Source organism: Lepisosteus oculatus, chromosome 2 (assembly GCF_040954835.1).
Source record: "Lepisosteus oculatus isolate fLepOcu1 chromosome 2, fLepOcu1.hap2, whole genome shotgun sequence".
NCBI lineage: Eukaryota > Metazoa > Chordata > Actinopteri > Semionotiformes > Lepisosteidae > Lepisosteus > Lepisosteus oculatus.
The window spans coordinates 59,912,880-59,936,450 of record NC_090697.1 but is presented as its reverse complement, the minus strand read 5'-3'; the positions used below and the strand labels follow the sequence as shown (position 1 = coordinate 59,936,450).

The 23,571-nt window shown below is 41.5% G+C and overlaps 1 protein-coding gene across 3 annotated transcripts; it reads right to left on the bottom strand.

Annotated features, from left to right (window-relative positions):
- Positions 1–10,845: 10,845 nt before the first annotated feature.
- LOC102684775 (stathmin-4) lies at positions 10,846–23,180 on the bottom strand. 3 transcript variants are annotated; one of them, XM_006625693.3, is made up of 7 exons: positions 23,085–23,174; positions 19,515–19,589; positions 18,143–18,238; positions 17,637–17,842; positions 14,172–14,363; positions 13,954–13,971; positions 10,846–11,360 (listed from the first exon to the last, which is right to left on the bottom strand). In XM_006625693.3, the coding sequence occupies exons 2-7, from the start codon at positions 19,546–19,548 to the stop codon at positions 11,352–11,354; spliced, it is 555 nt and encodes a 184-aa protein (XP_006625756.2). In that variant the 5' UTR covers positions 19,549–19,589; positions 23,085–23,174; the 3' UTR covers positions 10,846–11,351. The 3 variants fall into 3 exon arrangements, with proteins under 3 accessions (XP_006625756.2, XP_015199000.1, XP_015198992.1); XM_015343514.2 differs by lacking the exon at positions 10,846–11,360 and having other exon boundaries at positions 12,523–13,971; positions 23,091–23,180; XM_015343506.2 differs by lacking the exon at positions 10,846–11,360 and having other exon boundaries at positions 12,523–13,971.
- Between the last annotated feature and the right edge of the window lie 391 nt (positions 23,181–23,571).

The window sequence follows — 23,571 nt, the reverse complement described above, 5'->3', positions numbered from 1 at the left end:
ATATATATAATTTATTGATATAACACCAGAACATGCATAACAAAACAACATACTGTACGTATCAGAATATACTTGTGAAACAATCTGAAATAATACAAAAAGCTGAATGTTCACTCAGGGATTACATAGATCAGATAACCTCAGAGTTAAAAAAATATTGACTATAATATGTGTTATGGTCTACCTTGTAGGTTCTACCAGTCTAGTATAGTTAAATCACATTCATATTCTCAAATACAAGTCAATACAAGTATACATTTATTACCATTAACTAATTATCAAACAGGTTTAGAGTAATAGTTCAACCCTTTATAATGTGAAAAAATAAGTTTTATACTCAAAGACCTGTTGGGAAACTGTCCTTGATAAGTTTTAACTTCCTGCTGGAAAGATAGAGCTGAGCTGGATTGGTCTATAGTACGACTTGATCTGTGCAGAGAGTTTCCTGCTGTAGAAAGAGGGAGGAAGAGAACACAGCCTAGCATTGCTGAGGATAGCTCTGCCAGAAGTTAGCATCATTGAACTTCATCTTCAAAACAGTCTGTGCAACTTCTTGGATGCTGCTGCAGATAAGATACAGTTTGCAGGGGAACCTGGTTTGTCCTGGCTATAACTTTTTGCTGAATATGACATGAGTCCATCTGTCTTATTTAGTTGATCAGGTGAAAATATCAGTGGGTTCATGGAGATAAGAGCTTTTCTGTTGCAGAAAGAATATATTAGTCAGAATCCTACTTTTTACTGACTCAATGTCTTTGACTGGCATTTTAGACAAAAGATTAGCCTTAACTTTGACTGTATGCAGTCACATGGTTGGTAAAGTCACATTGCCAGGTTAGTTGAATTGAGAAAATGAGCAGTGAGCTAACCAACAAAAATAAATTGGTGCTAGCTTTTGAGGTACGACATCTCAGTTGATGATTATCAGGTATAGTCCTTGTACCCACCTTGCACGTCCCTCATTGGTGGATTGTCTTTTGATTGATGGGAAGTAACCTTTGACCTGTGGTTTTAGGCAGAAGGAGATAGTAGACTGTTTGGAGATGAACTGTGCTAAATCCTTAGGTTGTTTTTGAATGAAAACAGGTTTACGATTTCCTAGTCTGTGGACATGTTGGAAGCTCTTTATTATCAAATCTGAATATAGCCTCATCCTTCTGATTTGACACAAAGACCCAAGCTGTTTCATCAATGCAACAGAAAGATAATTAGAAATCTTTATTAACAATTAATTCTAAGTGAAATAATATACCTTGCTACTAAATTGGTTTTCTGAAGATGTTGTCTAGTGATTTTTTGAGATGGATGCCACTCACTTCTGAATATGTGCCTTGCATAAATTGTGAATGTATTTGATATTAGGCCAATTTCTGTCACACAAAGATAATAACTAAAACAGCTCATTTGCATCATATTATTTTTTCTGTGTGTATCACGTTTTTACATTAAAGTAATTCTATTGCTACAATAAGACAGAACACACAGGTGGTGCACTGGGAGCAGATGAATACAGTCATACAGAATGGTCATACTTCAAAACCATAATATCGTAATGCATATGGCCGACATTACAGGTTGTGCGAGCCGACTTGCCAGCGTGATGACGTCACCACCCTTCCCTGTGAATAGCAGGGACCTCAGCTGCTGGTCTGAGGGGAGATCTCCCTTTAGCTCAGCTGGCTGGTTCCCTGTTGAGTGTCGCTGGAGGCCTGGGTTTGAATCCCCAGTGGTGGGGGGTCGATCGGAGGAGGCAGCGGCGAGGGCGCATACCCACGTGAACCTGAAAACGCTTCAATATTAAAGGCCTAAAATGCATCTATTCAAAATAGGCTCAAAAAGCCACCAAGAGGCCAACTTTGAAAGAAATACAGAGTTCAGTGGCTGAGATGGGAAAAAATGTCCACGAGTCAACAATATCACAAAATCTGCACAAAGCTGATTTGGCTGATATGGTTCAGTGGCAATCCCAGCCCAAAATCTACTTGGATTTTGCTACAAACCTTTTCAATTTTCACAAGTGATGTGTGTGAATAAAGTTAGTGGAAAACATGTGGAAGAAAGGTTTTGTGGATAGATGGGATGAAATTTGAATTTTAGATTTAAATGCAAAGTGTTACATCTGGGACAAACTCAGTAAACTGCATCACCCAGTCAACACTATATCTTGTGCTAAGCATGGTTTGGGAAGTATTATGGTAATGAACTGCTTTTCATTCCCTACAACTTGCCAAGATTAAGGAGTAAATGGATGGAGATAAATGCAGACAGATGTAAGAAAACCTGCCTGACCTGAAACTGGAACAAAAGCTTACTTTTACTTTTTGGCAGGACAATAACCAAAACATAAGGCCAAATCTACACTAAAAGAGAGTAAGAATAGGAAAGTAAATGTCTGGAATTGGATCCTATTGAGAATATGTGCAAAGACATGAAAACAGCAGTCTATAAGCAATCCCCAAACAACGTGAGCCACCAAATCAATCCCAAATGGTTGTGGGAGTATGAAACAAACATACCTGCTGTATTGTTGAAGCAAATCCCCTTTTTTCTTTCTAGAAATGTCTGGTTGAGATACCTGGATCAATTAACTACAAACTACAGTGCCAAACAGGCTAAATGGGCCAAATAGCCTCCTAAATGGGCAACAATTACATCTATCCAGTGTGCAAAGTTGATACTTCCCAAAAAACTGTCCTTCCACCGAATTCTGAACCCACGCCTGAATACTTATGCCATCAATATGTCATTTTTGCTATTTTGTTTTTTGCTAGCATTTACTATAACTTCTTATCTTTAGAAATATTCCATTTCAATCTTCAAATAATTCTGATTTTAAAGAAAATACAGATACACCTTTTTGGAATTTCACAAAATGGAACATGAAGGTTCTGAATTTATCTTGCATATGTTCATCCTTCAGACAAAAATATTGTAACGCCCTCGCCTGGTGGTGAGGAGGAAGTGCCCCTAGGCGCTCGTAGTACCACTGGGCATGCTGGAAGTGGTAGCCAGGGAGAGTCTGAGGGTCAGCACGATGACCAGCGGCTGACCCTACCTGTGTAAATAATGTCCTAGTAGTTCGAGTGCCCTGTGTAGTCTTGTAAAAGTATAGTGTGTTGTTAGTTAATTACCACCCTAACGATGTGTACGTGTTCCGTCAGTCTCCTCATGTGCGTGTATATCCTGTGTTTGGTTCTGTGTGGTTGTTAACGAATAAAGCTAATGCTTGTTTGTTAATCGCGTCTCCACTTGTTCTTCGTTCTGAAAAGAACCTGCAAACGCTAGATTGGTGTCAGAAGCGGGCAGGATGGACAACTCGTGGCAGACACTACCCGATTCTATTAAGCGCCGGCTGACGCTGAAAAAAACAGAACCCATCGGCAGCGCACATAAGGAGCCTGAGCAACTCCTGGGTGCGACAGGTGGCCACAGCCCTTACCAGGGCTATTCAATAGTGGTCCCGCCAGTAGAATTGGGGCGACTGGCCGCTACTCTTGGTCAGCGGGCACCCAAGATAGAGGATACTCTCTCTGCAGGAGCCGATCAGCGATTCCCACACCCATCGGCGCGGGTGCGACCAGGTCGCTACAATGGGGAAGCGCCTTGGGAAATCTATGAGGCGCAGTTCCAGCTCGCGGCCCGGACGAATGGCTGGAGCCGGGCGGAGATGGCTGGCCACCTGGCGGCAGCGCTGGAAGGAGCGACCTGCCAGGTGCTCCTGGACGTTCCGGAGGAAGACAGAGGCGACTACACGGCGCTGGCAGCAGCTCTCCAGCTGCGCTTCGGTGTGGAGGAGGCGCCGGACTTGATGCGGGAGAGGCTGGCCCTGCGGCGGTGCTGACCAGGAGAGCGACTGGGCCCGGTTGCCGCGGATGTCACGTTCCTCGCCCGCCGAGGATACCCAACTTTCCCCCGGGAGGCGCAGCGGGAGATGGCTCTCCAGGCCTTTCTCAAGGCCCTCTCACCCGAGGAGCTGGCCGCACCAACATTGCTGGAGCAGGCCTTGGCCCTTGCTACACGGGCTGAGGCCGTGTTCGGGGTGGCTGGAAGCGCCAGCAGACACAGTGCGCCCTGCCGGCTGACCGAGGCGGCGACGGAGGAATCCAGGGAGGGGGAAGAGGAGCCAGCCCGTGCAGCGACCCCCGCGGAACAGCCCCGCACGCTGATTTGCAACCGCTGCGGGAAGAGGGGACACTGAGCCCGGTTCTGCCGGGCACCCGAACCTCGCACTCCTCGATCGGCGTCGGGAAACGGGAATGGGGCGACTCAGCGTGGGGAAGGCCGCCCCTCGAACACCTCAACCCCAGCTCCGGAGAGCGCTGTTAAGACCGGCGCCCCTCACGCCACCGCGGGGCGAGTCAGCTGTAGCCTGTACATCCACTGCAAAATCAAGGACCAACCCTGCCTGGCCCTACTCGGCACCGGTTCATCGGTAACCCTACTCCGTCCAGGCGTCCTCCCCGACACCGAGGGCACCAACTCCCCAGGATGGGAGGTCTCCAGCCTGCGGCTAAGGACCGTGACAGGACAGCTCCCTGCAGTCCGGGGGAAACAGGTGCTTGCCTTCCGTCTAGGTGCAGCGATGGTGCGCCACCCCTGCTACCTCGCACCCATCCAGGAGGACTGCATTCTGGGGCTGGATGTACTACAGCGAGTGGGGGCCAGTTTGGACTTGAGCCGGCAGGAGTTGGTGTGGCAGGGGGAGCGACTTCACCTGGTGGAGGGCAAGCCCGGCAATGGCCGAGGGTCGCGGGCTTGCCGGAGCCGGGAGAAAAAGAGGCAGTGGCGGCGGCGGCGGCGGCAGTCGCCGGGGCAGACCAGGCCTGTGAGCCGGGGAGCGAGCGTGCAGGATCCTGCCCCCGAGTCAGCCAGGGGGCCAGATAAGGCGGCGGCGGCAGGGGCCGAGCGTTGCTTGGAAGCGAGGCGTGCTGTGAGGATCTCTACCAGCGGAGCTGCGAGGGCCTCGATCAGGACCAGCGGCAGCGGCTCCAGGAGCTACTCGCCCAGAACGAGGATCTCTTTGATGCAAGAGATGAGGACTGCACCCGTACTGCCCTGGTCCAACACGAGATCAACACCGGCGACGCTCGGCACATCCGCATCCCACCGGGACGCATGATTCACGCCAAGCGGACTGCCACCGAGGAAAATATCCGGGAGATGGCCGCAGCGGGGGTGATTGAGCCCTCCGCGAGCCCGTGGTCGGCGCCAGCTGTACTGGTAAAAAAAAAAGACGGCTCGTGGAGGTTCTGCGTCAACTACCGCAAGCTGAATGAGGTCATCCGGAAAGATTCCTACCCCCTGCCGAGGATAGATGACGCCCTGGACTACATCACCGGGTCAACCTGGTTCAGCTCCCTGGACCTCCGCTGCGGCTACTGGCAGGTACCGCTTGCTCCCGATGCTCGTCCGAAGACGGCCTTTTCCATCGGCCAGGGCCTCTGGCAGTTTACTGTCATGCCTTTTGGCCTGTGCAATGCCCCGGCGACGTTCGAGAGGCTGATGGAGAGGGTGCTGGCATCTGTCCCGTGGAACCAGTGTGTGCTGTATCTGGATGATCTGCTGGTTCATGCCCGGGGTTTCGACCAGGCCTTGACGAACCTCCAGGCGGTGCTGGCCTGCATCCACCGTGCTAGCCTGAGGCTCAACCCCCGCAAGTGCGAGCTCCTGCGGCGGGACGTGACCTTCCTGGGACATGTTGTTGGACCGCGAGGGGTGGCTACGGACCCAGGTAAGGTTGCCGCAGTGAGGGGCTGGCCAACTCCACGCACCGTCGCGGGGCTCCGCAGCTTTCTGGGATTGGCCTCGTACTACCGGAGGTTCGTTCGGGACTTTGCCAGCATCGCTGCCCCGCTGCACAGCCTCACCGACAAGGGCCGCCGTTTCGAATGGGACTCGGGCTGTGAGACTGCCTTCGGCCGGTTGCGTGAAGCTCTGGTTTGGGCCCCCGTGCTGGCCTACCCCGACCTGCGGTTGCCGTATGTTCTCGATACTGACGCGAGTAACTCGGGGGTGGGTGCGGTGTTGGCGCAGGAGGGGCCGAATGAGGAGCGCGTAGTGGCCTACTATAGTCGGGCTTTGACTAGGGCTGAGCGGAACTACTGCGTGACCCGTCGAGAGCTGCTGCCGGTGATGGCGGCGGTCCACCACTTCAGGCCGTACCTGTTCGGGACCCGGTTCCGGCTAAGGACCGACCATGCGTCCCTCACCTGGCTGCTCCACTTTAAGGAGCCAGAGGGGCAGATGGCGCGGTGGATAGAGATCCTGCAGGAGTACGACTTCACTGTTGTGCACCGTGCGGGGTCTTGCCATCTCAATGCCTACGCTCTCTCGCGGTGCCCCTGCGAGGCCACGGACTGCCACCACTGCGCCCAGCGGGAGCAGCGTGAGGAGGCTGTCCGCACCGTGGCGGGGGTGAGCACCGTGGCCATGGCCTGGGAGGGGCCGCTGGGGGTGGGCCTGCCAGACCTGGCGCAGCGTCAGGCAGCTGATTCTGACGTGGGGCCGGTGCTCCGCTGGAGCTCGCCCCGCACCCAAAGTCCGTCAAGGCCCTCTGCGCCCTGTGGGAGGCCTTGGAGGTAAAGGACGGGGTGCTGCGCCGGGGGTGGCGGGTACCCTCCAGTGGCGAGGTACAGTGGCAGCTGGTGGTGCCTCGGTCGCTCCGCGGGGCGGTGCTCCGAGCGGTGCATGGCCAGCCGGGCGTGGGGCACTTCGGCGGTAAAAAAACCCTGCAGCGTCTCCGAGGCCATTTTTATTGGGGTCTTTGCCACCGGGACGTGGAGAGGTACTGCCTAACGTGTGCGGTGTGCATGGCGCAGAAGGGTCCCCCCGAGCGCTCTCGGGCCCCCCTCCAACAACACCAGGTGGGGGCTCCTATGGTGCGGGTGGGGGTAGACGTTTTAGGCCCGTTTCCGCGCACCGAGGCCGGGAACTGCTACGTCTTGGTGGCCATGGATTATTTTACGAAGTGGCCGGAGGCCTTCGCCCTCCCGGACCAGAGTGCCCCCACGGTGGCTGATGAACTGCTGGAGGGGATGTTTGTTAGGCTGGGGGTGCCGGAGGAGTTACACAGTGACCAGGGGTGTAACTGTGAGTCCCAGGTCTTCGCCAGAGTGTGCCAGCGCCTGGGGATCACTAAGACGGGGACCACACCGCTGCATCCCCAGAGCGACGGGTTGGTGGAGCGGTTTAATCGGACGCTCGCCACCCAGCTGGCCACCCTGGTGTCCCGGCACCAATGGGACTGGGACCGCCACCTCCCCCTTGCGCTCTGGGCGTATAGGACCGCGGTCCAGGAATCCACCGGGTGCACCCGGCCTTGCTCATGCTGGGCCGGGAAATGCGAACCCCGGTGGACCTGGTCTTCGGCCCGCCGCCCGGAGACGGGTCGGCACCGCCGGCTGGACCGGACTACAAGTGGGACCTGCGGCAGCGGATGCAGCAGGTGCACAGCTTTGCACGGACCCACCTGACGCGGCGGGGGTCTGGCAGAAGCGGCACTATGACCTGCGCTGCAGGGGGCCTGCCTTCCAGCCCGGGGACTCGATTTGGGTGTACATCCCGCGCCGCCACAAAGGCCTCAGCCCTAAGCTGGCACCGTCGTGGGAGGGGCCCGCTGAGGGTGGTGGGCGAGGTCTGCTACCGTGTCCGGTTGCGAACACGGGGGAGAGTGGTGGTCCTGCACCGAGACTGCCTGGCCCCCTACCAGGCACGGGAGGAGGAGCCGTGTGGGGAGGCTCTAGAGGAGCAGCCGGGGCTGGAGCCGGCCGATAGTAGGGCGTCCTTGGGTCACCAGCCATCACCGCGGCGCAGTGGCCGCTCACGCAGGGTTCCACAGCAGTTAGCCGAGTACGAGTACAGCATGAGGGGGGTGTTCGACATCAGCGAGACGCCAGACGCTTCAGGTGGGGGCAGTGTAACGCCCTCGCCTGGTGGTGAGGAGGAAGCGTCCCTAGGTGCTCGTAGTACCGCTGGGCATGCTGGAAGTGGTAGCCGGGGAGAGTCTGAGGGTCAGCACGATGACCAGCGGCTGACCCTATCTGTGTAAATAATGTCCTAGTAGTTCGAGTGCCTTGTGTAGTCTTGTAAAAGTATAGTGTGTTGTTAGTTAATTACCACCCTAACGATGTGTACGTGTTCTGTCAGTCTCCTCATGTGCGTGTATATCCTGTGTTTGGTTTTGTGTGGTTGTTAACGAATAAAGCTAATGCTTGTTTGTTAATCGTGTCTCCACTCATTCTTCGTTCTGAAAAGAACCTGCAAACGCTACAATATCAATTACAGCTAAACATTCTATTTTCCATTCATGTTTATTGTCATTTGTTATTGTGCTGTACTTACTAATTAACCTCCAGAGTTGGAGACATTCATAAGGTATAAAATGTGGTTAAACATTTTTACTACACAGCAGAAGTTTGTGAAAAACTATTTTCTATTATTGTGCTAAGCACATCAAAAGTGAAAACTATAATAAATGCATCCTAAATACATGTGTATTCTGATTAATATGAACCTGCCACGAAACTATGCATTAACTGTGTGGGTACTTTCATACAAAATCTTTCAGTGTTATACATTGTATACTTTATGTCCTTGAATCCCAACACCAGAATGCAGTGTCACAGAGACCTCTTGTGGGTGAGATTAGAAGATAACTGAGAATTCTAGTTCTACTACAATGACATACAAAATACTCTATGTTGGTACATTCATAACATTAAGTGTTACAATGTCTTGTATTTCAAAATGAGATACTGTATTTACAAATATCCTATAGATGTTTAAAAATCAACAACATAGAACTAACTCAGAGTTAAAGGTCCTAATGGGAAAAAGTCATGACTAACAATCAAGAGGAGTTCTCAGAATCCTTCTTTTTAAAATGTGTTGTGTGAAATGGATCACTTTTGAGTTTGCAGATCTCTCAATTATTGCAATCTTGATACTTAACCTAAAAAGGGCGCTGTATCATTTGACCTCACAAATCAAGATCTGTCTTGCTTTGCTGCAACTTCACATCTTTCAGCCAGGAAGAACACCCAGCATTCTGTAGGAGCAGGCACATACCACAATTCTATACTTTAGAATCCAAAAACTAATAAGGTTCTGTTCCACCAGCCTGTCAGTGTAGGAGGTTCTTTAAGTCCTTAAATGTATCTGGTCACTGTTCTCAGGACTGATTTCAGAACAGCAATGTATTTTTTTGTGGGTGATTATCACATTGTATGCAGTATTTGAAATGGGGTCAAGAGCATTGTTCACTATTAACATTCTTTTCTTTAAACCTTTATCCTAGCTTTATGGTTGCCTTTATATTTCTTACCCACAGTGTGTGGAAGATGAAAATGACTGTAGATTGTAAAAAAATCACTTTACCATTTTATAGTTATGCATACTGTATATAGATATGTTTTTGCTACCTGCATGCAGCACTCTGTGTTCACAGTAAAAGTCTTCTGCCAGCTATTTCCCCAGCTGGTTTCCGAATCCAGAAACTGGTCTCTTTGAATTTCTTGTTCAGCATCTACAGTGTGGAATAATAATCTGCAAACATGACTTTTAGCTATCTACGCCAGAATCTCGACATACAGTAAATCAGGACTAGTTGTCCTCCAGATGTTCTAGAATTTAGATCGTTCATTATTATTAGGAAGAATTAGGAAGAATAGTGGTCCTAGCAGTGATTCCTGACATATTCCACTAATTACATTCTCCGCTTATCTCTACCCCTTGTTTCCTATCCATTAACCAATTTGTAATGCTGGTACTACATTACCTTAAATGATTATTACCTGCAATGTGAGAATTAATCTTTTATAATTAATCTTATTTAAGAAAACAACTGAAAATTTAAAAATATGTTAACAAACTTTTTGACATACTGATTTCATACATCAGGCATTAATCTGAACATTTTCTATTTATTTATATTATTTATATCTATGAATATACAGGAGATGGAAAACTAAATGGATGAACTTGACTGTTTGTTGTTCTACTACTGAGAAAGTCTCTTATCTGTTAAGTATAGCTTACAAGGTTCTCAAGGCTATTTTTAAAAATCTGATTTAGGAATGTAAGAAGTGACTAGAATTTCCATCCTGAAATTCAGGGAGAGAGAAACATACAGTATATACTGTACATGTAGGCCTAAACATTTTACTTTTTCTATATACTGTATGGATTACTTAAAGATCTTCCCTTTCTCTCAGCATTAGGTTACTATCCATTTTAATTTTCTGAACAAAGAAACCTGTTATGCAAAAAACATGATACAATTTTTAGACTTTTTGTGTCTCTTTTCAAAGTGTGCCTTTCTTTCTAGACTTTCTAGACTCCATCTAGCATCTATAGCATTTTGAAGGGCTTGTGTACTGCATAAATCCCCTTGTTATGAGGTGAAACGATCAGTCAGGTCCCAACCACAAATTATCATATACTGTCCATGTGATGGTCATTCATGATTCTTCTTAATTTTTGGAACAGTTATTCTTGGTCATTCATGATGCTGGGTATGTTTAGCACACTTACTTCCTGTCCACCACAGAATAACTCTTCTTCTCAAACATGGCATGTGTCTGTTTATGGATCCCTCCTATTTTTTCCAGATGTTTCAGGAGATAACAAAATATACACATTGAAAGTGTTCGGTTGAAAACACTTTGATGGCTTTCTGGCTCCTGGTTTGGGCTTACAGATTCATAATAACAAAAAAAAAAACATGCCATACCAATTCCTGAGGTGTGTGGGGTTTCCTCTGTTTTAACTACATTAAAGCTTTTGTACCCCTTGTACAATCCTCATCCAGACTTGGAATGTAAGCAATCACCATGAGGACCGTTGTTTGATCCAGCATTTTTAATTCTTTTGCATCTGAAATATATTACAATGTCTACACAGCATAACAGCCACATGAGATACTTAAAATCGATTTTTAAACTTTCTACATAAAAAGGTTTTGTCTCATAAAAAAGACTGCATTTTGACCTTAATGCACATCTTAAGGATATGAAAATTTACAAATGGACCACATTGTTTTATCCTTTAAAACTCCATTAAGTTTCATCACAAAAGGCTATGTTGGTAGAGTTTGTGTAGGTCAGTACAGTCTCACTCCAGTCAACACACACTATTGGCACTACTGGCACACAGATCGAAAGGCAGAGGTCTTGGCAGACCTCAGAGTCAAGTGTTCGGCCAGACCTTATAACAGGTCCCCCGGAGTTGGGTTGACAGTCACCATATTGTCTTCCCCCAACTCTCGGCTAATATTTTTTTTTTACATCAAGCTGAACTAGTCAGTCCTTTGGTGAGTCGTCTCCAAATTTGCTGCTTTTTGCTGTGACCAGGCTTCATGGAACCTGGAACATAGATTTCAGAAACAGAGGAATTAGCAGAGAGAGCACATACACACATGCAGACATTTCACAGAAAACCTCAGCCTTTTGGGGGGATTCAATCAAAAATTAAACCTGCTCTTTTCAGCTACCCTTTTTTGGTTTGTTGTTTAGTTGGTTTTACAGTATGTTAATTCCTGCTGATCGCTGGGACCTACAGTAGAGTAAAAAAACAACTTAAGTGTAATAACTCATCATAATCATCATGATATTATTCATCATAAAGCGCAATTAGCAGACTTCTAAAATATAGCTTTAACTTCTCAATATGTTACTACAACTTGTTTAACTAATATTGTTAAAATGCATTAATAAAATTATTCACATCCTAAAAAAGTTTTAAAATGACAAAATTTCACCAGATTGCTGCCAAACTACTGCTTATTTAACATCCCATGCAGATTCCAGAGAAAGGATCCTCCATATATATACTCCTCCAGGAGCTACAACTAATTTCAGATAGACAACATGCCTCAAGAACTGTACAGAACTCCACCTCCATCTGTATTGTCATCTTGAGTGCTTGAACTTGAAGTCTACTTGAACCCCTCAGGGTGTGGGCAATAGCCTTAACGTTTCAAGTAATATTATTTAAATTGTTGCAGCTTCATAAAATAATATATAGTGTTGTTTTGTGGAACCTACAATCTTATTGTTTAGCCCCCAGTAGTCATGTTACTTGGAGACGTGGGGAGAGCTGAATCTTTGACATACAGTAAGATTATCATTTATATGTTACATAAAATTGGATGTTAGATTAGTAAAGTTATTAAATTAGTCAATTAGTTAGTTGTTAAATACTGTAATACAGATTAATTATGACACTCTACTCTGGGCTTCACTTATCTCAGATTCTGATTGAATACATCCCCCTTGAAAAACGATAATGATAACAATATTTAAGATGGCGAGAGCATTTAAATACAAGTCACTTCTGCGTAAATCGAAAAATGCATTACAGAATGTTTTTTTCTTACAACTGTGTTTTCAGGCTCTCCACACACACATAAACCATCACAAATACAGTACACACAAAAGAAAATAAATATCACACAAGACACTAAAGCACACCAAGCTCTTTCACACATAACTTGCCACTAAAAAAAGAGAGAAGTAAGAAGACGGATTAATTTGAAGAACCAGGACATTAGTTCTGCCAAGGAAAGCTTTTACTGACCAAACAATTCAGGTTTAAAATTACAGGTTTAGCAAGTTCACATGTGACATTTTCCTTTTTTTGTAATTTACTGTTAACTTGTAATTTTGACAACAATTGATATTAACATGTAATGTAGGTAGTGCCCCAACCCCCACACACACACACCTCCCTTCCTCACCCTCAACAGGGAAATTTTAACAATCACATATCACAAACAGAAAGAACATTGACATGCCAAAACAAAGTGCACCTGGGGAATAGTGCAGCCTTCGCAGAAGTGTGCTGTTGTAAATTTACATGGTCATTTTACACTTAGAAGGGCTAAACTACTTCTTTTAACTCACACTTGTGTGTGGGCATTTTCCTACTTTCTGTACTGTATCAGGCTTTTTTTCCTTTCTTTTTATAGGTGTAATCTGTGTGATATACTGTATATAGGAAGAAATGACAGAATATCTACCGTGGGTGTATTTTTGTTTTACTTTAGGAATGAAGTTAGTGCTATTCAGGAAACAGTTTTCTTTTGTGCTACAAGTCACTGTTATTCAGTGAAGTTTTAGTTTCTTCTAGGTTTTGCTTGTCGATTTCCCCCTTTGTTTCAATTAGCGCCTTGTAAGGGACGCCTTGTACATGTTTTAAATTGTTAAGGTTAAAAATAGCCTCCTGAAATACAATACTAAGACTATTTTCTCTTCTTTGTAAAAAATCTGAGCTTTGGAAGTTAGCGAGGCAAACTTTTCTTCCTGAGAAGCCATATCATCAAATAAATTTAGCTTGTTGATTTTTTTTAAATTAGCGCCTAACTGGATTAACTGCATGAGCCAGAATATACTATAAGATTGATATAACTGACTAAATTTTAGCTTAAAATTTATTAGAGCATTTGATCATAGATACAAAGAGTATACCAAATAAATACGACAGCGGTCTAAATACATGCCTTGTGAAGCATGGTTTTGCTCTTAAATTGGTAGGTGCTCTTGACAGAGAGTAAGATAATTGCACACAAGTAAATGAGTCTTCCCACAGCTGTCATTTTCCCATCTGCAAATGGGATGGTTCAGCGATGCAAATTTTAATCAAGAACATCACTAGATGTAGCTGATCACCAAAAGAGCCCACTTTGCACACAAACTAGTCTTTTCTCTTTTCTGCGGTTGCGAAAGCCAACTTGAGCTGGTGCACCTTGCGTTGCTACACAGACAAAGACTGTTTTTTTTTCTTTCCCAACTATGGCAAGGCTTTGCTTTTATTGAATCTTCAGCATTTTTAAGAAAAGCCTTTCCTTTTACTCTTGGATTGTGTTTTGTTTCCCTTTCCTTAACTAACAGCAATAAGTCCCATGTTCTCCTCCTTCTACCGGGAAGCCTCCTCTTTCAGTTCCTTGTTTTTCCTCACCTCTTCTGCATGCTTGTCCTGAAAGAATGGAGAACAAAACCTTGTTTTCACAACAATTTTTTAGTATTAATGACGTTTGCAATACCAGATAGAAATTTGCCATACAATTTAACTTATTCTAATTCTTATTGTATACCATAATTGTAAGAACATACTCTAAATCCTATTTAACCTTTACTGAGAGAAAGAGAAAGGCAAAAAAAATCATGATTTAGTACCTTTTCTTGCAAGCGCTCTAACATGGCTGCCAGAAGAGCTTCTCGATTCTCCTTGTTGGCTTCCATTTTTTGCTCCAGCTTTTCCTTGGCCATTTTGATGAAGTTGTTGTTCTCCTCAATGGCCTTCTGAATCACTTCTCTCTCGTGTTCTCTTTTCTCCGCAAGGTGCTTCAGCAGCTCAGCTTCCTGGCACTAAGAGACAGAAAGGAATAGAAAAGGAAAAAAAAACATTGTGCTGTATAAGAGTTATATTTATAGTTCATATTTATTCATTTATGCTGACTCTTTAAAGTTACTAAAACTCTTTTAATATTTGTTCTTTATAGGAAATGTTGCCATCATGCCAATAACATGATGCCAATATTTCAAAATAAAAATGACAAGAAATGACTTTCTTCTCATGAAGATGATAAGTAGAACCCAACCTGAAGAAAAGAATGATACTCTAAAGTCAAATCAATGATGAAATGGAATGGAAGATAAATGCCCTTCACCCAAGAACTGGAGGAGCCAATCTTTTTCACGGTTTAATTGAGAGAGGACACTTGCCTTTTCACCCATCTTAATTTCACACTAGATGTCCTTCGCACAGAATGCTCCAAGATGTCAAAAATGTTATTTTTTAAGGAAGACAGAGTTGGTAATTAATGTAAATATACTGTATAATAATAAAATGAATAATTTCAACAAATAATACTGTATTAACTACTCCCCCCATTACACCTTAGCTTTATCTGTATTTGCCTTAAACAATTCTGAAGGGATAGCCATAAAAAAGTTAAATCACTTCAAAGATTTAAAAATAACTTTGAAGATCATGCTATAATATTTGCATATGGAATTACAAATGAGTAATCCCTGTCTACTACAAAAAACACTCTCTATTAAACTATCATTCTTATTACTATTTAATTTAAAATCTAACTCGTGTCTGCACTGTGTCACTTAGTTTTGCACTATGTGTGGAACTGGATATTGTCCAATTTGGCAACACTGCAATGACTCAGCTTTCCTGGCAGGTTCCTTGACTTGTTCTTGCATATGACAAAAATAATTTACAAAGAAAAACACCTGGTTCTTGATTGATTCATGTTAGATTTCATGGAAATATACTTCCCTAATGAGTAGATCGATCCAATACTTCAGTGTTTATTTAATCAAAATCTACAGGTCTTGAAATTAAAGGTCTTTCTTAATCTGTTGAATGAATAGGCTTCTCATTGTTCATTAACTATGCTCCATTCAGATTAAATAAGTGAGAAATATTCAAAAAGATTTGTATACATCCTAGTTTTTAAAATATTCTTTTAAAATTTATTTTTTCACTGACTTTACTTAAACTTCAATGAACCTAACCACAAGTGAGGTTCATTGGTGAGAAAAACTACACCAGTTGCACTTTTGTTTACGAAATACTTTCATCACATCTCACTACACCAGAATTGTTGCAAAAATAGGTCAGTGTGACTGTTTTTGTCTATCTTTGACTAAGCATTTCAAGATGCCAGAGGTTTGAAGATGGCATTTTTGGAAAAATGAAAGTTAACACAATGTCTAAAATGTTAAAATGTGCAATTGCAACATGTCTATCTCATTTTATGACTTCATTTTCCAGTCCTAACAATTAAACTCTACAAGATTATATTTAACTTGCCCTTCAGAAAGCAAACAATGTAAAAGAAACCTTTTACCTCCTATTGACTACTAGACCATATTCTGTTACTCCTTGTATATTCTGTAATACAATATGTGGGACTTAATCTTCTCAGTTTAAGCAAGTTTAAAGTACAATGGAAGCCCTCAGTCCTCTAATAAAACAAAATTACTTCATAAAGTGTTCTGCAGATTTGAGTTAGAATTTCCTCATCAACACATAGGCTAATGTTAGAAAAAATGTATTGAATAGACAAAAGTTGACATAATAATCACTGTTATATCTAAAAATCTTAATCACATTGAATTACATTTGCTTCTACAGAGCAGCCTAATAGATCAACAGTAAGTGTAAGGTTAGCTTACTTAGTAGTTCTACAAAGTTGCCATCATCTCAAAATGTTTGATCTCATCCCATTTTGCACTATATTAATTGAATAGAGAACACATACAGTAACTCCCCTTGGATAGAATACCTCCCCACTGCCATTTAATAAAATATTGAGCACCTTATCATCAAACATTTAAAAATATATGGCTCAATAGCTCTTTAAATAAAACAAATTGAGGGAATGATATTTAATATAAACAAGTGCAGAATCTTACATGCAGATTCAAAAAAAATACAGCATACAGTAAAATGGAAAACAGTATGTTTAAAATGGCTACTGTACCTATGTAAAAGGACTTAGATGATTATGTTATCGTTTAAATCTAGACAATACAGGGAGCCAATAAAAAGGATATGGATTTAAAAGCACAGTATTTAAATGAAATTAACAATGCTATACTAAAATTGTTCATTGCACTATGTTGTTTATGTTTGGTCTACATTAAACAAAAAAAAGTATTGCTAGTCTGGTATTAGTCCAGAGAAAGGTGGCTAGGTACATTTTTGATACACCATGCCAATATGGCAACACCTGGCTTAAAGGAATGTCATACACTGAGGAGTTAAACAATGTGAATAATTTAATCTTGAACAGAGGCGACAACAAAGGAACCTGATCCAAGAACTCAAAGTCCTCAAAGGCATTGAGAAAGTTAATCTGATGAACTTCTTCAAACTCAATAACTTAAAGTAAAGGTGGTCATGAAATAGTGATATGTAGATTGTTTCAGACTAAAAAAAAAAGACTTTCCATTTTTAAGGGAGGTCTCTCTAGAATATCTTTCAAGTGTTTTGAGCACCTTAGATCCCAGTTAGAGAATCAGAGGTATCTTCCTTTGAGAAAGTTAAAGATGGGAGGATGATGAGAAAGAAAGTATTGGCACCTATTTATTGACAGAAGTCCTGCAACTGATTGAAGTCCAGTATATCTTGTGGACTTTATAAAAAAAGACCTTAATATTTTTCTAGGTATCAGTTGTTAATTGATTAAAACTGAACATTTTAACCTAAATCAAAATTAAAATGATAGCTTTCTCCATAGATTCTGTAAAAATCAAGGACTTACTGTACTTCTCCTTAACTTCCCTAATCACAACTATCTGTTTGAATAAGACTCACCTGATTAATGTTGGGATGTCCAATGGTAAAATTGATTATTTTTTTTGCATAGCCATTAGAAAGTTGTTTCTGTAATCTGAAATCACTTAAAAACTCTCAGAATTATCCTCATATCCACAACACTCATAGCACATGTGCACCAGCTGTGTTGGTTAGAACTAGATCTGGGATTTAATATACAAAATATTGGGTACTCCAGAAGCCATAGATACTTCTGCAGACGTTTCAAGAGCACAGATTGAGAAGATGTCGTTCAGGAAGACCTGTGCAGTCAGTAGAACCTAAGATTGATTGATCTTTACCTTTCTCCTCTCCTCTGCTGCCCCCAGCTTCTTCTGAATCTCCTCCAGGGAAGGGTCACGGCGGTGGGGCATGGAGGTGTTAAACTCGGGGACTCCATCGAAAGAGGGAGGCTTGAGAATGACCTCGAAGGCTTGGCCTGAGGCCCGTTTGTTCAGTTCGATCACCTCCACGTCTTTGATCACACACCAGTTGAGGTCCACGGCATCTTGGAGACAAATCATAAAGATTGTTTAAGTGAAATTGACATATTTTTAAAAGGGAAAAAAGAACAAGCCCTCAGAGACACAAACCTATAAAGAATCATGTTGTATAAAACACATTGTATTTAAGGCATACTAGTATTGCTGTGTTTGGGAATGGCCAGATATTTGGAACTCTAATTAAATATGTGTTAATTCAAAAATGTAAAAATGGAATGCAGTATGTCATAAGTTTGCAGTGGTCTTCAGGGACCAAGACATCTGTGCTGATGTTTTTTTAAACACAAGGAATAAAAGTCTTTTACCTTCGGCTTTGTAGGTGGGTTTGTCACGAGGCTCTGACAGTAGGCAGGAGCAGAAGAGTGACACCAGGGGGAGCTCCCTCATCTTCTCTTTATAAGCTGGAGAGACAACACATCAGAAAACACATGTAATATGCCTGTCACTTCAACAATTGTCTGTCCAGAAGACGGAAGTCTGAAGTATCCTTTTTTAAAGATGGAAAATCATTTTTATGACTGAAGTAAATTCAAGACAAAAAGATGAGATATTGTATGCTTTATATTTTACATAGAAAATGCTGCAGAAAATATGGTCCTTATGTGCTGCTGAGCACTGATTTTGTTATCCTTGTTCAAGTTTCTGCTCTGCAAGGGGACATTGAAACTTGCTTCCTGAGGTTGATAGTGAAAAAATGGAACAAAAAATAAGCCCATATCTAAAAATATGGCCCATAATAAAAAATAAAAGTACTTGACTTGACTTTATCAGTAAATATTAATTTTGATTTTTAAAAGAAAATAAGAACATAAGAATGCTGAAAGGTTGAAGAGATCTGTCCGAGCCTTTTGGTGTTTATTTTTTCAAAGAAGCTAGGACATTACTTCAGGGACATGGCCTGTTGGCTTGTTTTATACTCAAACAACTCTTTGTGAATTGAAAAGCCTTCTGTTCTCAGTTGCAAATGCACTTCCATATAGTTTCCATTTGTGTACATTTTGTGTTTCACTGCTGATTCTGAAGAGATTCATTGGGGTAACTTTTTCAATGCCTTTGAGGAAAATTTTAATCGGGCCTCTTCTTAGGTTTAATACAAAAACTTTCCATGAATTAAGCCTGTCAGTGTAACGCTTTCATTTAAGGCAAGGAATGTATATGGTTTGTCTTCTCTGAATGGATTTCAGAGCAACAGTCATTATTTAGAGTTTTTAGAATAAGCAAAATCATATACAATATTCTAATAAAGATTTCACAAGAGCATTGTACAATTTTAAAATGCCAACCCTAGATTTTAATTCTATAATTTTAACTACTTCTCTAAACAGTCTGTTTGCTCTCTTTATTGCTGCCTAACTTTGTCTAGAACATATACATTTTGTATTACAGTATGTAATGTAGCTTGGTCTTTTTTATGTAGCTTCTTCATTTTGTATGGGTAGTTTTTGTTTTACATTTATAATTCATACTTATCTACATTATATATCATCTGTTTACCCATTACTGAATTTTACCTAATTCCTCAGACTTTAGTTTCAAGAGTTGGTACCAGAGTTGAGGAGGATAATATATCTGATGCCATGAGCACAGACTCATGGTTGGCTTGTGGCTGGAGCCAATCACTTATACTTGCTATGTCAGAATAGCCTGTAAATTGAAAAAAAAAAGTTCTTAATGTACCTGCAAGAGTCATTGTATCAAATTGTTCCAGCATCCAATGTGAGCAACTTCAAAGCTTGAGGTATCTTGCTGAAGCTGGAAAGGAATAGAGGAACAAAGTAGGAATGTTTGTGAAGATAAGGCTCTAACTCAACAATCTACAGTATTCTATCTTACCAATGGAAAACACAATCAGAGGTTGCAGTGGTTATATCTAAGACTAAAGACATCAGACTTGAATGAGGAGTTTGTCACTCTAGATTGATTATAAACTTGTGTGGGATGCATTGGCTACCCCCATTGGATTATTTCTTAACTCATAGTGTTTGTCTCTGTCTGATAAAGAACATTAAATAACACCTTTTTCTGAAACTTTCCAAATAACTTCTTGACCATACATTCATTTTTGCCTTGGGACTGCCTATTCAGGTTTTTTTTTACTGATGCCATCTGTTGCATTTCTGTAATTGAACATCATGAGTAAAAACCTCCAATAACATTTAAAATACTGCTAGTGCACTGTGTCAGAATTTGATCTGGCTATTATTACTCATTTTTGTAGCCAACTCATTTTACATACACCAGGTCCTGTCAGTTTTTATTTTATCTTAGTGTATGAATTGTTTTAAATATCTGTTGATCACATTTTTGTCCAAGTTCTTTTCTTACTCCAAGATCATTGCTGATGCTTTGTGATACACAAGCTGCAGTTGCTCCCAAACCTTTGTCAAACCTCATCTGCAGCAACCTCAATCCCTCATCTTGACCTCCTGTTGAGACCCCATAATGCTGAGTTAAAACTATGAATTACCTTGCTCAGCTTATATCAAGGGTATTAAGGTAGAGATGATTGCACTTAATGATGATCAGGCCTCAAAGATATATCTGTACAGTACAAATATTGTTCCACAACAAGACTATCTATACTTAACTTAGCTTCAGTTACTGGGATGTTTAGGGTCTATAGCCCAAATCTCCACAGATCTCACTCTCAGCCCTGGTTTGGATACACTTCAAGGTCAGATTGGCTTTATGTGGAAAAAAATATTGATTTCTGAAATGGCTTGCATTCTAATGGTTTAAGAAAATGGAAATAATTTTGTCTCACATTTCTGTAACAGCTTGATTAATCACACTCCAGTACCCTTTATTTCTTATAGCAAGGCAGCCCAGGGGACATGATGTTTGGCAAGAATATTTTCACGCAGAACTCCACAACTCAAAGAAGAACATATTAGTCCTGTCTTTGTCATAGAATCCTTGCTACCTCATTAAATAATCAACTGCTGCCACTGTTCAATTACAAAAAGAAAATCACACCTTCTTTCTTTGGTATAACTTTCAGAACTTTATTATTCTAGCTTCAGTAATATAGCCTCTGCTTTTCTTTACAAAACAAAACCAGATCCTATAGATATTTTGACAAGGATATGATATATCAAAAACGAACACAACATCTACTATACTAGTAACAGCATTGTATGCAGAATTACTGTTTGTGCAGTTTTTTTTCTTGAGAAATAAAAACTTTGGATAAATTGTTTTGCTTTTTAATTGCTTTTTAGTTATTTGTACATCTACACATGAATTATTAGAAGGATTTGAGAAGGAAATATGTACTATGATAAATACAAGGTGTTGTGCAGCTCAGAAGACAGTGTAACTGAACAGAGGCCTTAGTAGCACTGTAAAAGAACAGTCCATACAATACTGTCTTGTGAAAACAGCTAAGATAAAATACAGGTACTGCTAAAAAATAATATACACAATCTCCTATGTATACCACTTGCTAATTGGCAAATATTGCAAAGAAGATGTATTGATACAAAAGGAATAATTAGGACTGATATTACAAAGGTTGTGTCACCTGACCAAGACTGCAGTGTTACAGTGCTATAGGAAAATGCTAGACAATACAGGAAAATCTCACATTATCTTAACAATGGACCATTCTTTTCTTGTAATTTTAATAACAATCAAACTTACATTCTTTTGGCCGAGTGAGAAACACATGCTTTTCATTGCACAAGAATAATGAACTCTCTCATTCTCTTACCTTAGCTTATCTTGAAACACAAACAACCTTCAAACAATTGCAAGTGATACAGTATTCACACTTCATTATTTAATCTGAGTGCAAGATAGTTCTTTCTGTTTTTTTTTTATAAGAAATCATAGCTCTTCCTTGAAACATAGGTGACTTGAACCATACAACTCACTTCGTTGCTGAACGTTCTGTGATATGCATAATCATGCTCATTCTTAAAGAACTGAAGCAATGCACATGGAGCCATATGGAATTCTTTATGACAATAGCATGATTTTTTATAAAGATGCTGCAAAGCCTCATCTCTTAGAAAAATACCAACTAATACATTCATACAAGATGCTATTGATACAAGCAGATGTAGCACTCAGACTGGAGACAAAGAATGTTGCATTCGAAGCTTCTCGTACATTATGCAATAGTAAGGACTCCAAGACATCCAATCCATAGTACTGTTTCTTTCATGATGGGTAGGACCATCTGTGGCTATTGTTTTCTGTGAGAATCTGTACACAAAGATAGACAATGCAGATCCTCCTTAGGAAAGCCCAGTTATGGATGAACTGGGCAGCTTCATTAAATAGTCAAGATTAGGATGTCTTGCAAGTTATGTGTAGATGTAGTTTATAGTCTGGAATCTCCCAGATGTATTAGAGCTTTTAGACCACTGTTTGTCATTGCTGCAAAAGGAAATTGACCATTAATGTGGAGGATTTAATCATTTCACTGTTGCTACCACATTATCTACCTAGTAACTAAATTCATACAAAATGTGTTCATCGGTATAAAGTTCCTTATGATGTCCCTGTGAATTCCGAACTGCATCAAGGCATCTGCATGCCTTACTCTTGACCACACCTATGGCAATTGTTTTTGGAAATTTAATTAGCTTGTAGATCTAAGATCTAATCTGGAGTGATTAGAGAAGACATCTTCCAGGAATGTTATTGGTTACTATGTCTTTTGACTGCAATTTTTCATGACAAACCAATCACATACAGGTACAGTAAATCCTTGTAGCATCTGGATTCTATCTACATAATCAGAAGGTTGGATTTTTGTTGTTTAAGGAAACATTAGCTTTTCTAGCATTATATTGATAACAGATAGGAATTTCTACCATATCATATATGTGAGTATGCACACTTTCACTACATAATCCTATATAATCCTGTTACAGATTAAGGTAAAAATACAATACAAAATACAGCCACATACTAATGGTACAGTATGTAATCTATTGCAGACATACAGTGCTTGTTGGTTTTTCACTGAAATCATTTCTAAAAAGTTGTCTTTAAATAAAGGATTATACTAGCATATTATTTAAAAAAAATTGCTTTGAAGATACCAGATACACTGGATAAATTATTTATGCATTCAGCAAACTGCCTCCAAAATGCCTCATTTAAGACAATACAATCAGTATTAAATAGAAAAAGACCCATATACAAGCAACCCCCCCTTTTTATTCTCTTTCCTGAAGACAGGATAGTGAACAAATATATATTTTTTTAATTTTGAAGTCTTTCACTTTGACTTACCCCTACCTGTGTGTCTTGGGTGATGCTCACAGTCCTTAGGCTCTGTCTCAATGCTCAAATACAGGGCTATCAACCTCAGCACCACCACCAGTCTTACAGCATGACATCACCTTCCAGCTCTCTCATTGGATGAAAGGATACTGTCTTACAATTGGCCAGCATCCTTTAGAACAGAGAAAATATAGGTTGTAATGTTAACTCATTGTCTGATAGAGCAATCTGAACTGAGCTATAGTATCAGATGTGTTAGGTAGTACAAAACAAGATAAACTGCTTTTTCATCAGTTTTTTTTTCTAAAGAAAGAAATTTAACAAGTGTTCTTTTGCAAAGATTTGCAAACAGACAATTCCAGGTACAATCTTTATTTTGTTGGCTTAAGTTTTTCCCATCAACATAATCAAGCATATAGAAAATCACAGTTAGCCCTCTATACCTATGTGGTATTTTTTTTATTGTTTACTGTTATTATGGTGTTATATGTATCTC